Source organism: Bubalus kerabau, chromosome 10, assembly GCF_029407905.1.
Source record: "Bubalus kerabau isolate K-KA32 ecotype Philippines breed swamp buffalo chromosome 10, PCC_UOA_SB_1v2, whole genome shotgun sequence".
Taxonomy (NCBI): Eukaryota; Metazoa; Chordata; class Mammalia; order Artiodactyla; family Bovidae; genus Bubalus; species Bubalus kerabau.
Genome location: NC_073633.1, coordinates 81,831,278 through 81,844,020, shown reverse-complemented (window position 1 = coordinate 81,844,020; position 12,743 = coordinate 81,831,278). Strand labels below are relative to the sequence as shown.

Sequence of the window (12,743 nt, the reverse complement as noted above, 5' to 3'; positions counted from 1 at the left end):
CCATTCCTGTCCCAGCTGGCATTCTTGCGCTGCACTCGAAAGCAGGCTGCCCCTTGTTCTCTCAGTCTGTCCTCTTCTCTCTCCCGCTGCAGTGGCACAGAAGTGAATCAGCAAGGCTCTGCACAAGGAGGTACCCAGCCAGGGGACAAGAGTCTGCTTCCCCTTCTCACAGGCACCTGACATACAGCCCATGGCTCCACTAGAGGCCCCTCACTTGGCTTGGGTGGGAGCTGGGAGCATCCTGCCTTCAGTTCAGTTCAGTTCAGTTCCTCAGTCGTGTCTGACTCTTTGCAACACCATGGACTGCAGTACACCAGGCCTCCCTGTCCATCTCCAACTCCCAGAGTTCATTCAAACTCATGTCCATAGAGTCGGTGATGCCATCCAATCATCTCATCCTCTGTCGTCCCCTTCTCCTGCCTTCAATCTTTCCCAGCATCAGGGTCTTTTCCAATGAGTCAGTTCTTCCCATCAGGTGGCCAAAGTATTGGAGTTTCCGCTTCAGCATTAGTCCTTCCAATGAATATTCAGGACTGATTTCTTTTAGGATGGACTGGTTGAATCTCCTTGCTGTCCAAGGGACTCTCAAGAGTCTTCTCCAACACCATAGTTCAAGAGCATCAGTTCTTCAGCGCTAAGCTTTCTTTATAGTCCAACTCTGACATCCATACATGACTACTGGAAAAACCATAGCTTTGACTAGACAGACATTTGTTGGCAAAGTAATGTCTCTGCTTTTTAATATGCTATCTAGGTTGGTCATAGCTTTTCCAAGGAACAAGCATCTTTTAATTTCATAGCTGCAGTCACCATCTGCAGTGATTTTGAAGCCCCCCAAAATTAAGTCTGTCACTGTTTCCCCATCTATTTGCCATGAAGTGATGGGACCAGATGCCATAATCTTAGTTTTACGCCTTCCATGGGGAGGTGCAAGGAGGCAAAAGCCACAGCCTTTCCCTGGGGCATTGACTCCTTAGGTGGTGATTCTGCATCAGCACACTTGAGCGCATGAAAAGCTTGTTAAGAAATACCAATGCACAGACCCCACTCCAAGCTAGTTAATTCAGCATCCTGAGGATGGGTCCTGCGCATATTTTGTTAAAGCTCTCGAGGTGATTGTAAAAGGCAGCTGGGGTTAGGAACCACTGCCCTCCTCCAGCAAATCCCCACCAAATGAAGGGGGCGGGACCAGTTATTCCCCCCATGAGTTGGGAGGGTCTGGGTTTCCCTGGTGGCTCAGTGTAAAAGAACCCACCTGCCAATGCAGAAGACATGGGTTCAAATCCTGGGTCGGGAAGATCCCCTGGAGATGGAAATGGCAACCCACTCCAGTATTCTTGCCTGGGAAACCCCATGGACAGAGGAGCCTGGTGGGCTGCAGTCCACGGGGTCGCAAGAGTCAGACATGACTTAGTGACAAAACACTAACCTGGAGACTTAGGGCCTGGTGCCCAGACACAAGTTGAAGATAACAAGCAAGTTCTCATCAGCTTCCCTGGTGGCTCAGATGGTAAAGAATCTGCCTGCAATGTGAGAGACCCGGGTTCTACCCATGGGTTGGGAAGATCTCCTGGAGAAGGAAATGGCAATTCCTTCAATATTCTTGCCTGGATTCTCCAGTATTCTTGCCTGAGAGAATTCCGTGGACAGAGAAGCCTGGCAGGCTACGGTCGCAAAGAGTCAGACACGATTGAGCGACTAATACTTGAGAGTTGTACAACATCCTAGTACAAATGTTTTTTTCTTCTATCTTAACAGCAGAGCCCTTTCTTCATTTGAAATCTGACTTTGAAATCTTGTCAGAGCCCAGGTCTAACTCAGTCAGAGTTGGAGCCTCTGACAGGAAGCCAGGATGGGCACCTGGAGTCAGGCAACAAGCAGGGTCAGAAATCCCCTGGCCCAGCCCCTTCAGCTCACTCTAAGAACCTTCTGCTCCTATTGAGGTTGGAGAAGGGGGGAATTTGGGGAAGCAGGCCAGGTAGACACCCACAGCAGGTTGGGGAAGGGCCAGGGTGGGTCAGGGAGGGCAAAGAGAAAGGAACCAGACTTCCGTGAGGCCTGCTGACCTCCCCTGTTCAGCTGAGAGTGGCCGCCCGGGTCTGGGCCCTCAGCAAGGTGCGCTCCTCCCATATGCCCTGGAGCAGGGGGAAGAAGAGAGGCCGTGGCCCCAGGACTTGCAGCCGCCACCCCCACCAGGGCCCCACGAGGACGGGCAGGAGGAGAAATCCAGCACAGATGAAAGGCCCACCACAGAGCCCGTCTTCAAGGTCCTGGACACACCGCTGAGCGAGGGCGATGAGCCTACCACACTGCCGGCCCAGCGGGACCGCGGGCACAGCGTGCAGATGGAGGGCTTCCTGGGCCGGAAGCACGACTTGGAGGGGCCCAACAAGAAGGCCTCCAACAGGTGTGTCAGGGAGGGGCCGTGGGGCCACAGGATGCGCAAAGCTATCCGGGCAGTCTGTGGGTGAGGAGGCCCTCCGCCTCTAGTCTGAGAGTTCCCGGGCGCCTTCTGAGCCAACTCCGGGGGGCTACTTGGCATGGTGGGAAAGCCTGCCTTCAGCTGTGGGCCTGAGTTCAAATCCTATGATCTCATGCTAGTTACTCAGCCTCTCATTTGTAACATGGGGGTGGTGGGGGCGGCCTGGTGCAGAGCAGGAGAACACTAGCTGGTACTCTACCAGGGCAGGCTAACAGGTAGGTCTTGGCACTAACAAGACCTACCTGTCCTTGACCCAGTCCTCCTTTTTACCCAGTCTGGGCCTCAGTTTCCCCAGCCATAAAATAGGGAAGGAGAAAGAGCTGACCTATATGCCATCTGGAGGGCCCTCCTAGGAATGATATGACCCTGAGGAACTCATTCAGAGGCAGTCGTGTCCTTGAGTGTGGTCTACTCCGGGGATGCCACAACCCAGAGTTTCTATGGGCCTCTGCCTTCAGGCAGCGGTCCAGGGTCTCAGAGAAACCGGGCAGCGTCAAGAGGTTGAAGCCAGCTCTATTCCCAGGGCCAGCTGGCAACATACAGAGAGCCTGGGCTGGAGGAAACACCAAAGCTATTTCAAATTCCAAAAATGAATTTGGGGCCCGACCACCCTGAAGAGGTTTATTGCTTTATATGGAGGGGCTGCAGGAGAGGGGAAACTAACATGTATAAAGTACCTACTATGCGGCAGGCATTACGTCAGGACTGACAAAGTTTTCACAACCACCCTGTGATATTGAGGTTTCATTTTCCAGACGGGGGAAACCATTTCAAAGAGGTTGTCCTTTGTCCAAGGCAGGATTTTACTCCTCCTGAGCAGCTACCAGCTCAGAGAAGTTGGTGAGGGCCAGGTCTGAGCAGAGGATCCCTGAGCTGGTATCGGAAATCTGGGCTTTGAGGAATGGCTCTGCAGCCAGTTTTGAACGGGTCGAATTCTCTCTTTGACCTTCCAGTCCTTCCTCCCTATGTGCTCTGCTAGTTCTCCATCTTTCTGCCCTCAAAAGGGAGTGGGGGAGGGGGTGGTGAGGAAGAGGAGGAAGATGCGCTTAATGCTTCTCATTGTCCAAGGGCAACGTGCTCTGTATTTGTCAAAGAAGGAGCTCAGGTGAACTCCTTTATGAGCTCACTTGTTGGTTGTTCTCACCAAGCCTCCCATTTGAATTGAGCATTGATTTGCGCAAACACGTTCCTTTAAAAAAGGGCTAGCACAGTATACCAGGCATTTATCATCAATAAAACAAAATACTCCTACCACCAAAACAAAACCCTGCTCTGTTCATGTTACAGTTCTGTGGTGAGACTCATGGGCTGTAGTGAGACTCAAACCCACTCCAGTATTCTTGCCTGGAGAATCCCATGAACAGAGGAGCCTGGTGGGCTATACAGTTCATGGGGTCACAAGGAGTGACACAACTGAATGAGCACAAGCACGAGTGAGACTCAGATATGCTGGTGGCTATGAACGTACTTTGGAAAGTTCTTTACACTGTTGGTCTTAGACTCAATAATTCTAGAAATATATCTCAAGGTAAGATCAGAGTTACAGGAAAGATTAAGGCATCAGGACATTTTGTTGCTCTTGTTCTTTACAGTTGTGTCCGACTCTTTCTGTGACCCCATAGACTGGTATTTCCCAGGTGAGAATACTAGAGTAGGTTGCCATTTCCTTCTCTAGAGGATCTTCCCAACCCAGGGATTGAACCTGCATCTCTTTCATTGGCAGGCAGATTCTTCACCACTGAGCCATCAGGGAAGCCCCATAAGGATGTTTATCATATTGCTATTTCAATTGTGGATAAATTTTCCAGTATTAAAAGGTCCACCAATATAGGGATTATTTTTATTTGTGATAGGATACCATCAGATCAGATCAGATCAGTCGCTCAGTTGTGTCCGACTCTTTGCAACCCCATGAATCGCAGCACGCCAGGCCTCCCTGTCCATCACCAACTCCCGGAGTTCACTCAGACTCACGTCCATCGAGTCAGTGATGCCATCCAGCCATCTCATCCTCTGTCATCCCCTTCTCCTCCTGCCCCCAATCCCTCCCAGCATCAGAGTCTTTTCCAATGAGTCAACTCTTCGCATGAGGTGGCCAAAGTACTGGAGTTTCAGCTTTAGCATCATTCCTTCCAAAGAAATCCCAGGGCTGATCTCCTTCAGAATGGACTGGTTGGATCTCCTTGCAGTCCAAGGGACTCTCAAGAGTCTTCTCCAACACCACAGTTCAAAAGCATCAATTCTTTGGCATTCAGCCTTCTTCACAGTCCAACTCTCACATCCATACATGACCACAGGGAAAACCATAGCCTTGACTAGACGAACCTTTGTTGGCAAAGTAATGTCTTTGCTTTTGAATATGCTATCTAGGTTGATCATAACTTTCCTTCCAAGATATCATACAGCTATTAAAATTATTTTCAAGAAACATTTGAGGATTCAAATATTTGAGGATGGGGAAATACTCATGACATAGTGTTAAACTTAAAAGTACAAAATAAAATTGAATATACAGTATAATCCAATTTTAGTTATATATGTGAATAGAAAATAAACCAGAAGGAAATACATAAAATGTTAACAATAGTAGACTTTGGTAGTGGAATTACATGCAGATGATCCTTTTTTTTTTTTTTTTTGGCCATGCCACATGGCATGTGGGATCTTAGTTCCCCCACCAGGGATCGAACCTGCACCCCTTGCATTGGAAGTGCCAAGTTTTAACCACTGGGCTGCTAGGGAAATCCCACATGCAGATTATTTTTAATTGCAATTTTTTTAGCCGTAAAATGTATTACTATTGATCACGGTAAAGTTGGTGTAGTTTAAAATGGTAAAGCTGTGGGAACTGATTATAGAGATGCTGTATCAGGACTGTGGCAACCCTCTCCAGTATTCTTGCCTGGACAAACCTGTGGGCAGAGGAGCCTGGCGGGCTACCATCCATGTGATTGCAAAGAAGCAGACACGACTGAGCAACTGAGCATGCAAGTGAGGACTGTAGGTGACCTGCCTGTGTGTACCTTCACAGGTCCTGGAACAACCTGTACTGTGTGCTCAGGAATAGTGAGCTGGCCTTCTATAAGGATGCCAAGAATCTGGCCCTGGGGGTGCCCTACCACGGGGAGGAGCCCCTGGCCCTGAGACATGCCATCTGTGAGATTGCTGCCAACTACAAGAAGAAGAAGCATGTCTTCAAGCTGAGGTGAGGCCCTGCCTGTTCACCGCTCCTTCCCTGGTGGCTCGATCTGGCCTAAGTGGCCAATCAAGGTTCCACTGTATGTGACCAGCTGCAGGCCTGAGGTGCCCCTCAGGGATTTTTCAAATAAGAGAGGCTGGTGGTCCTGATTTCTGCCTCTCTCAGAAAGCACTGTGCTGCCTGACAGGGTCCTGGTCATGGGAAAGCTCGGGGAGCTGGGGGGTCAGATCCGGAGGTGGCCACGGGGGAAACCCTTTGTCCTCCTAGGCTGAGCAACGGCAGCGAGTGGCTCTTCCACGGCAAGGATGAGGTAAGTGCAGGGCTGCCTGGCCCTGACCCCCGCCAACAAGGGGCAGTTGGGAGGGACCCGTGTCCCTTGGCCTCAAGGCTCCCTCAGAAGGGGTTGTCCTAGAGGCAGCCCGTCCTTTGGGGGTCCTGACCCTCCCGCCCTGCAGGAGGAGATGCTGTCCTGGCTGCAGGGCGTGAGCACGGCCATCAACGAGTCCCAGAGCATCCGCGTCAAGGCACAGAGCCTGCCCCTTCCCCCCATCACCGGCCCCGAAGCCAGCCTCGGCAAGAAGGACAAGGAGAAGAGATTCAGCTTCTTCCCCAAAAAGAAGTAGCCTCTCGGGGGCCCGGCGAGTGAAGCCGGTGCGTCGTTGGGACGTGCGGGGACTAGCGCCTCCCTCCTCGGCCGGGCCTTCCTCCCGCCCACTGCCCGGCCGCTGCCGCTGCCTGCCGCCTTCCTGCTCTGAGCTGCCGGCCGGCCGGCCGGGCGCGGGCCCAGCTGCACTGCGATCGCTGCCGTCGCCCGCCTGCCCGGCCCGGCCCATGCCTGCCTCCGCGCCCGCTGCCCTGGGGCCCCGCACACAGCGAGTGCGGGCTCCAGGGACAGGCCCCCAGCTCCGCGGGCCCTCGGGGCCTCCGACTCTGGGGGCAGGAAACGATTTTTGAGGCCCACACCCTCCTCTCCCGACCCTCCTTACGGGGCCGAGGGGAGCCAGCCCCCACCCCCCCCCCATTCCCACACAAGCTGGAGAAGAAGGCTTGATGGGGGTTCCTCAGATGCTGAAAAGCGAAAGTGAAGTCGCTCAGTCGTATCCGACTCTTAGCCACCGCATGGACCGAAGCCTTCTCCATGGGATTTTCCAGGCAAGGGTACTGGAGTGGGTTGCCATTTCCTTCTCCAATGGATCTTCCTGCCCCAGGGATCGAACCTGGGTCTCCCGCATTGCGGGCAGGCACGTTACCCTCTGAGCCAGCAGGGAAGATTCCTGAGATGCTGCCCACTCCCAAAGCAAGTGTTGCTTGGGGTCCGTCCCACACAGTCATAGCCAGGGGAAGAAAAAAGGTTCTTGGGAAGGCCCGGCCTGCTCCCTAGGGGCATGAGGAGAGAGTCTCTGGGCCAGGGGTCAGGGGCCGCTGCCTCCCCACCTCAGGGGTCACCGCAGCCCCTCCTCCCACAAAAAGAGGGGGCACTGTCCAAAATCGATAGGTCCTAAGTGTGAAGGGCCTCTCGCCGCCTCCAGCACCCCCTTGCTGCCACTGGGCCAGGCGGTGGTTGGACCCTAAGCTCTCAAGCCGGCCCTCCTTTTTAAAACTACAGCTAGAGTTTAGGGCTCAGGCCAGAAGGAGGCAGATAAGACTTCCACACTGCCCCAGGCGCCACCTCTCCACCCTGGGGTCTGCCGCACTCCCAGTAGCTGCTAGACCAGCAGTACCCCACTCAGACCCCAGGTCCCGGAGGGAGACAGTGCAGGTCCCCATATGAGATGGACACCGCAGCGCCTGCATTAGAGCATCCCAAAGCCAAATACTCCATGCGTCCTGGCTGCAGCTGGCACCACCTGAGGGTGCTGGCTGAACCGACAGCAAAGTTCACGACCTGTCACCCTGAGGTGGCAGATGCAGCCACACCTGGGTATTAAACCCATGTAACAACCCCAGGAGAGCTGGGACAAATGTTGGGGCCGGAGCCATTAAGATGTGGCAAGTACCCTCACGCAGGTCCTCCTGAAGGGCCTGGCCAGAGTCAAGGGGCTACATGGGTATCTACCCCCCAATCCTGGGTACAGCCAAAAGGGGCCCTGCAACCTCTCTCCCCAGGGATAACCGTCCCCGTGCTGCCAAAGTCAGACATCTGGAGGGAACAGACCACTGGTTCCACAGTATTCTTTCCACCACCCTCTGAAAGCAATACAGCTCCAGCCCAGCATCTTAACTTGGGTTAGGTCCAAAAGTTGAGTTGCAGGCAGCAGACACTCCCCTGGGCAGAGCAGAAAGGACCCTGGGACCTGCAGTTGCTGTTTCCATCACCTTCCCCATGGGAAGGAGCCTTAGACACACTGAGACGATCCCCCAGAACTGGGTGAAGCTAAGACAGAAACCACAGGCATAAGCATCTGGAGTTATTAGGCCCTCCCAGGAGCCCTTAGTGCTCGAGACCAATTACTACTATGCCAAGGGAAGGCAACTTCAGCGGACAAGAACCACAGGAGGGAAGTTCTCTGACGGGGCCTGACACATGGTCCCACCTTGGGAGCCAGGGTCTTCATGTGTCCTCTGTCGACCTATCCCTGTGGCCCTCTGTGCATCCACAGAGAACCTAATCTATACCACTCGCCAACCTCGCTACACATAGGGGAAACCAAGGCAGGAGGCAATGAGGTAGTGACGCTCACCTGGCAATAACAAAGGCCTCAGGTGCACCTGAAGGCATGTCCTGCTCCAGGATAGATAGCCTGTTCCTTGCTGAAGAGCAGGTGGTGGCAAGTCTCTCTCAGCTGCCCCCATGGGCCAATCTGTGGGAGCCAAGACACTAGGGGCCACCCTCTGCCCTCCACGTGTGCTTCTGAAGTGAGGAATTTCAGCAAGCAACTCCACAGTCCCAGGAATGAAGGGGCCTCAAGGAAAAGCTAGGATTTTGCCACCCCTGGGCCCCTGGACTGGGCAAGGGCAGCAACCAGCTGCATGTGACCCACCATCTACCGCCAACTTCCCATGCAGCCTTCTCCCACATCACACAGGCCCCAAGACCCTTGACCATCTGGAATGAAACTGCAGGCACCCAGCTTTGGGACTCTGAGCCACATGGGGGGGTTAAGCTCCTGGCACCCTGTCAAGTTTTTTTTTCCTCCTTATATTTTCTACTTTGCAGTCTTTTAACAGTATCCCCAAACAGCTCCAGTCCACACCAGCATATCAGGCTTCCTCCCCAGGGCAGTTTAGAGGAAGCTCCTTCTGGGCATGGTCAGGTGGTCCTCCCACCCTCTCTTCTTCCCCTTTGTCCCCCTGGCCTCAGTGGACTGTAGCTGAGGGAGGTCAGGAGGGTCCTCGGGAGGCTCGGCTTCCCTGCCACCCCACCCCTCCTTCCTGCCTATCGGAGGGCACGTAGAGTCCCCAAGGGTGGCCCTGGATCTCCTTCCTCCCTTTAGTGGGAGGGGGCAGAGATCCAGAAGACCCCATGGCTCGGTCCCTTGGACAAGCAAGCTCAGGGAGGATGCAACGGAGGAGGCGGCGGCAGACGACTGTAACCCTGTTGGGCACAGACCTTGCAATCTGGGGCTGGCCCTGGGGCCGACCAGGTCTTGTCCTCCACCTGCTCAAATGTGCTTCCATGAACCAGAGGAAACCCATTTACTAGTTTTTCTAATAAATCAATAATGCTCCATAATTCTATTTGGCCTATTTCCCTTTGAACTGGACCAAAGAGGGCTGGTTGAGTAAGCAAGGCGGGATCTGTGAACCCAGGACCACCATGGAGACAGAGGTACAGCCAGGCCATTGACTTGTCCCTGGAGTCTCATAGAAACAACTCCTGCCAGGACCCAGGTCCTGTGCTTCACTTGTGACCCTGAGAAAACTCGCTTATTCATGCATTCAGCCATCTTGTGGGCCTGCTACAGGCCTTTCTGCATGGAGCACGGGACAGAGATCTGAATATCAGAACCCACACGCCTGGGGTTCATTTCCAGGATGAGTGTGCTTTAAGTCCCTTCAGTCGTGTCTGACTTTTTGCAACCCTATGGACTATAGCCTGCCAGGCTCCTGTCCATGGGATTCTCCAGGCAAGAATACTGAAGTGGGTTGCCATGTCCTCCTCCAGGGGATCTTCCCAACCCAGGGATCAAACTTGCATCTCTTCTGTCTCCTGTATTAACAGGCGGGTTCTTTACCTCTTGCGCCACCTGGGAAGACCATCATCTCTGGAGAGGCAGTTTCAATTGGTCTGGGTGAATGAAACCTAGGCATTGGCATTTTTCAAAAAGTTCCCTCTCCAGTGATTCTAATGGGCAGCCAATAAGAACCACTGAGCTGGTTCAGGGTTCCCACATAATAACCTAGAGGGCTGTCTATGGATCTGCTGGGGAAAGTGTTCATTACTACCCCCTCCCCCAAGCCTTACCCCTTGAAGAGTCTGAGTCAGAGTTTGAGAAGCAACAACTCATCCATCCCCTTCAATTTATAGAGGAGGGAAAAGCAAGAGTTTAGGTGACCCAGCCAGTTAAGTGCAGGGCTGGGTCTCCTAACTCTCACTCCAGTGTGTGACTTCTCGTTATAATCTGACTTGCCTGGTAGGAACCAGCACGCTCCTCGGCAACTGCGCAAGTGGCCACAGACCATTCCAGGCAGCTGGTAGAACGTGGGCCAGACCGGCTCGGCTTCTGCCCAGGGAAGGCCTCCTCTTGCCTCTGATACTTGACCTCATTAGACTCAGCAGACTCATCTTTAGGCTGAGTCTATCCTCCTAGGTCAGAAGACCTGCAAGACAGCTCTCCCACCTGGCCCTGCAGACCCAGTTCTCCCAGGCAGACAGGGTGAAACAAGGCTGGTCCACCAAGGGAAAGGGGCAGAACACCCAGTTAGAAATAGGGAGGCGTTCTCACCCGTTGGGAATCAAAGACACTTTTGCGAATGAAATGAAAAATAAGGCTCCATCTCAGAAAACGTGCACTTGTACCCCTCACCTGACACTGCAAGCCACCTAAGATATTCCTAGGCTCTAAGTTGAGAATCCTCACCCCCCAGGATGCCTCTTGGGAACCAGAGAGGGAGAGAATAAAAGGCACCAGTCATGGAAATATCTGTCTGTTAGAAAAACATCCCGCCCTCCACCTCACCCCTTTCAATCCAACTTTGGCTCTCGGGGAAAAGAGCGAAAGGCCGGCACAGTCACGACTAGACAGGACGCCAGGCTGTGGGTGGACAGAAGCCCACGGAGTAGAAATAACAGAGAACAAGCCCCCTCCTGCACATTCTGCTGCCCCAGCCTCCTCCACCAGGACCTGGGCCTTGTGGTTTGAGAGCATGGCTGCATATTAAGTACATGTGGAAGCAAAAAGCCCAAGTCCCCCTTCCCCTAAGACAGCCCTGGGCACAATCGACCCTTCCCAACCCAGCCAGACCCCAGGAAGAAGACCACACACAGGTTGGTTGGTCAGCAGTGGTTATTACACCATTGGCAAATAATGAAATGTGTGTACATTAGCAACAACCACAGGGCCAGCAAGACAACCCACACAAGTACCTGAATAGAGGCCACGAGACTTTTCCTGGGAGGGGAGAAGCAACACACACACACACACACACACATACACGCACGTGTGCACGAGAACACTAACATACCACAGAATGGGAAGCAATAAATTATGGGCCTTGTGCCTGCCTGGATCCTAAGAAAAGGCACGGTTAAAGAGCAAAGCCTCCCCAGGCCAGCTTCCTATGTGTCCCCTGGGTGGGCCCTGGGTCTGGCAGTGGCCAGGCAATGCTGGAGGCCTGAGCAGGGCTTGCTCTCCCTGGGAAGAGATGAGCTTAAATATGTGGCGTCTTACCAGAACTATATACAAGAAAACTGGCCACCCTGGCCTCACAGGGGAAAGGCGCTCATATGGGCCTGTGTCAAGTCGCCGGCAAGTCCCGGTCCATGGCAGGTGCTCTCCCAGGGGCGGCCTTTCTGAGGGCAGGGGAAGGGGGTCAAGTGAGCAAGGTGAGCCCAGCTGCGAGCATGAGGACGCCGTGGTTCCTCCCTCCCCCAGGACTCAGAGTCAACCTATGGAGTTCAAGGCCTGGAATTTCTCCCTTAGGTTCCGTACTCTGCCCTGCTGGCTTTGGTCCGCTGGGTCCCTGGGACCCTCTTCCTTAGGCCGATACTCTGCAGACTCCTGCAACTCCTGGTCCTTCCCCATCTGGGCGGCTGCAGAGCTCAGTCCCTGCCCACTGGCCGCCTCCAGCCCTGCGGCAGGGCCAGGCAGGGGTCCCTTCTCCATGACAATCATCCGCCGGTTGTCCTCCAGCGTGAGGTCTGCGGTGACATGCAGGGCCTCCCCCCTGTCGGGCTCGCTTGGGGGCAACTCCCCCAGAGGCTGGGGCTGGGCCGCCTCTGGGCTCAACGGGGCCCGCCTAGCCTTGAGGCTGCCGCAGCGGCCCAACCTGCCGGAAGGAACCAGCTGTGGCTCCCTCATGTTCTCCGGCAGCGAGCGGCTCCGGTTGACTGGCACTTTGCTGGGCCAGCCGCCCTTGGTCTGGAGCGCCTCGTCCAGGGAGGCGTACTTGGAGCAGAGCTCTCGGACGTCGGGCCAGTTGAAGGTCTCAGTGTCAAAGGGGCTTCGAGGGCCGTGCCAGGCTCCCGGTGGGGTGGTCCTTGGGCTGGTGGCCGAGGAGCTGAAGGAGACACGCTGTGGCGACATCTCCCTGGAAGAGCCAGGCCTGGGCAGGCTGCGCTCCTGGACCGCAGACTGCTCGTGGTTGGAGAGAGGTGGCCCCAGCTTGCTCATACCTGTGGGGAGAGAGCAAGCGGACGTGAGGGCTCTCTGAACTGGCTATAGCAGCTCCCCTTCTGGGCAAGGGTGGTTGCTGGGGTTTGAGGTGTGATGGGAGAGAAATCCCTTTTACCATCTGCAGCCCCCGTATCAAAGGGAAAATGAGAAGAAAGAAGAAAAGGCGGGGAAGAGGAGTCAGGAATCAAAAGGAGGAGACAAGAGCTTCTGCTCTCCTGGAAAAGAGAGGCCCATGGCCCTGTGCCCTTGGGCTTTAGAGCAGCTCCAGGGCTCACCTCAGCCCTCT

The 12,743-nt window shown here is 54.3% G+C and overlaps 2 protein-coding genes across 6 annotated transcripts in view; one reads left to right on the top strand and one right to left on the bottom strand.

The window, feature by feature from the left end:
* Nucleotides 1-11,273, top strand: part of SPTB (spectrin beta, erythrocytic) — a 138,822-nt gene extending 127,549 nt beyond the window's left edge. For both annotated transcript variants that reach the window (XM_055538352.1, XM_055538350.1), the window contains exons 33-36: nt 2,145-2,407; nt 5,514-5,687; nt 5,949-5,991; nt 6,137-11,273. In XM_055538352.1, the coding sequence (XP_055394327.1) occupies nt 2,145-2,407; nt 5,514-5,687; nt 5,949-5,991; nt 6,137-6,304 (648 nt within the window). In that variant the 3' untranslated portion in view covers nt 6,305-11,273. The remainder of the gene's footprint in view (nt 1-2,144; nt 2,408-5,513; nt 5,688-5,948; nt 5,992-6,136) is intronic.
* The window catches only part of PLEKHG3 (pleckstrin homology and RhoGEF domain containing G3), a 45,652-nt gene continuing 44,019 nt past the window's right edge, over nt 11,111-12,743 (bottom strand). For all 4 annotated transcript variants that reach the window (XM_055538354.1, XM_055538355.1, XM_055538356.1 and 1 more), the window contains exon 18: nt 11,111-12,456. In XM_055538354.1, coding sequence (XP_055394329.1) covers nt 11,726-12,456 — 731 coding nt within the window. In that variant the 3' untranslated portion in view covers nt 11,111-11,725. The remainder of the gene's footprint in view (nt 12,457-12,743) is intronic.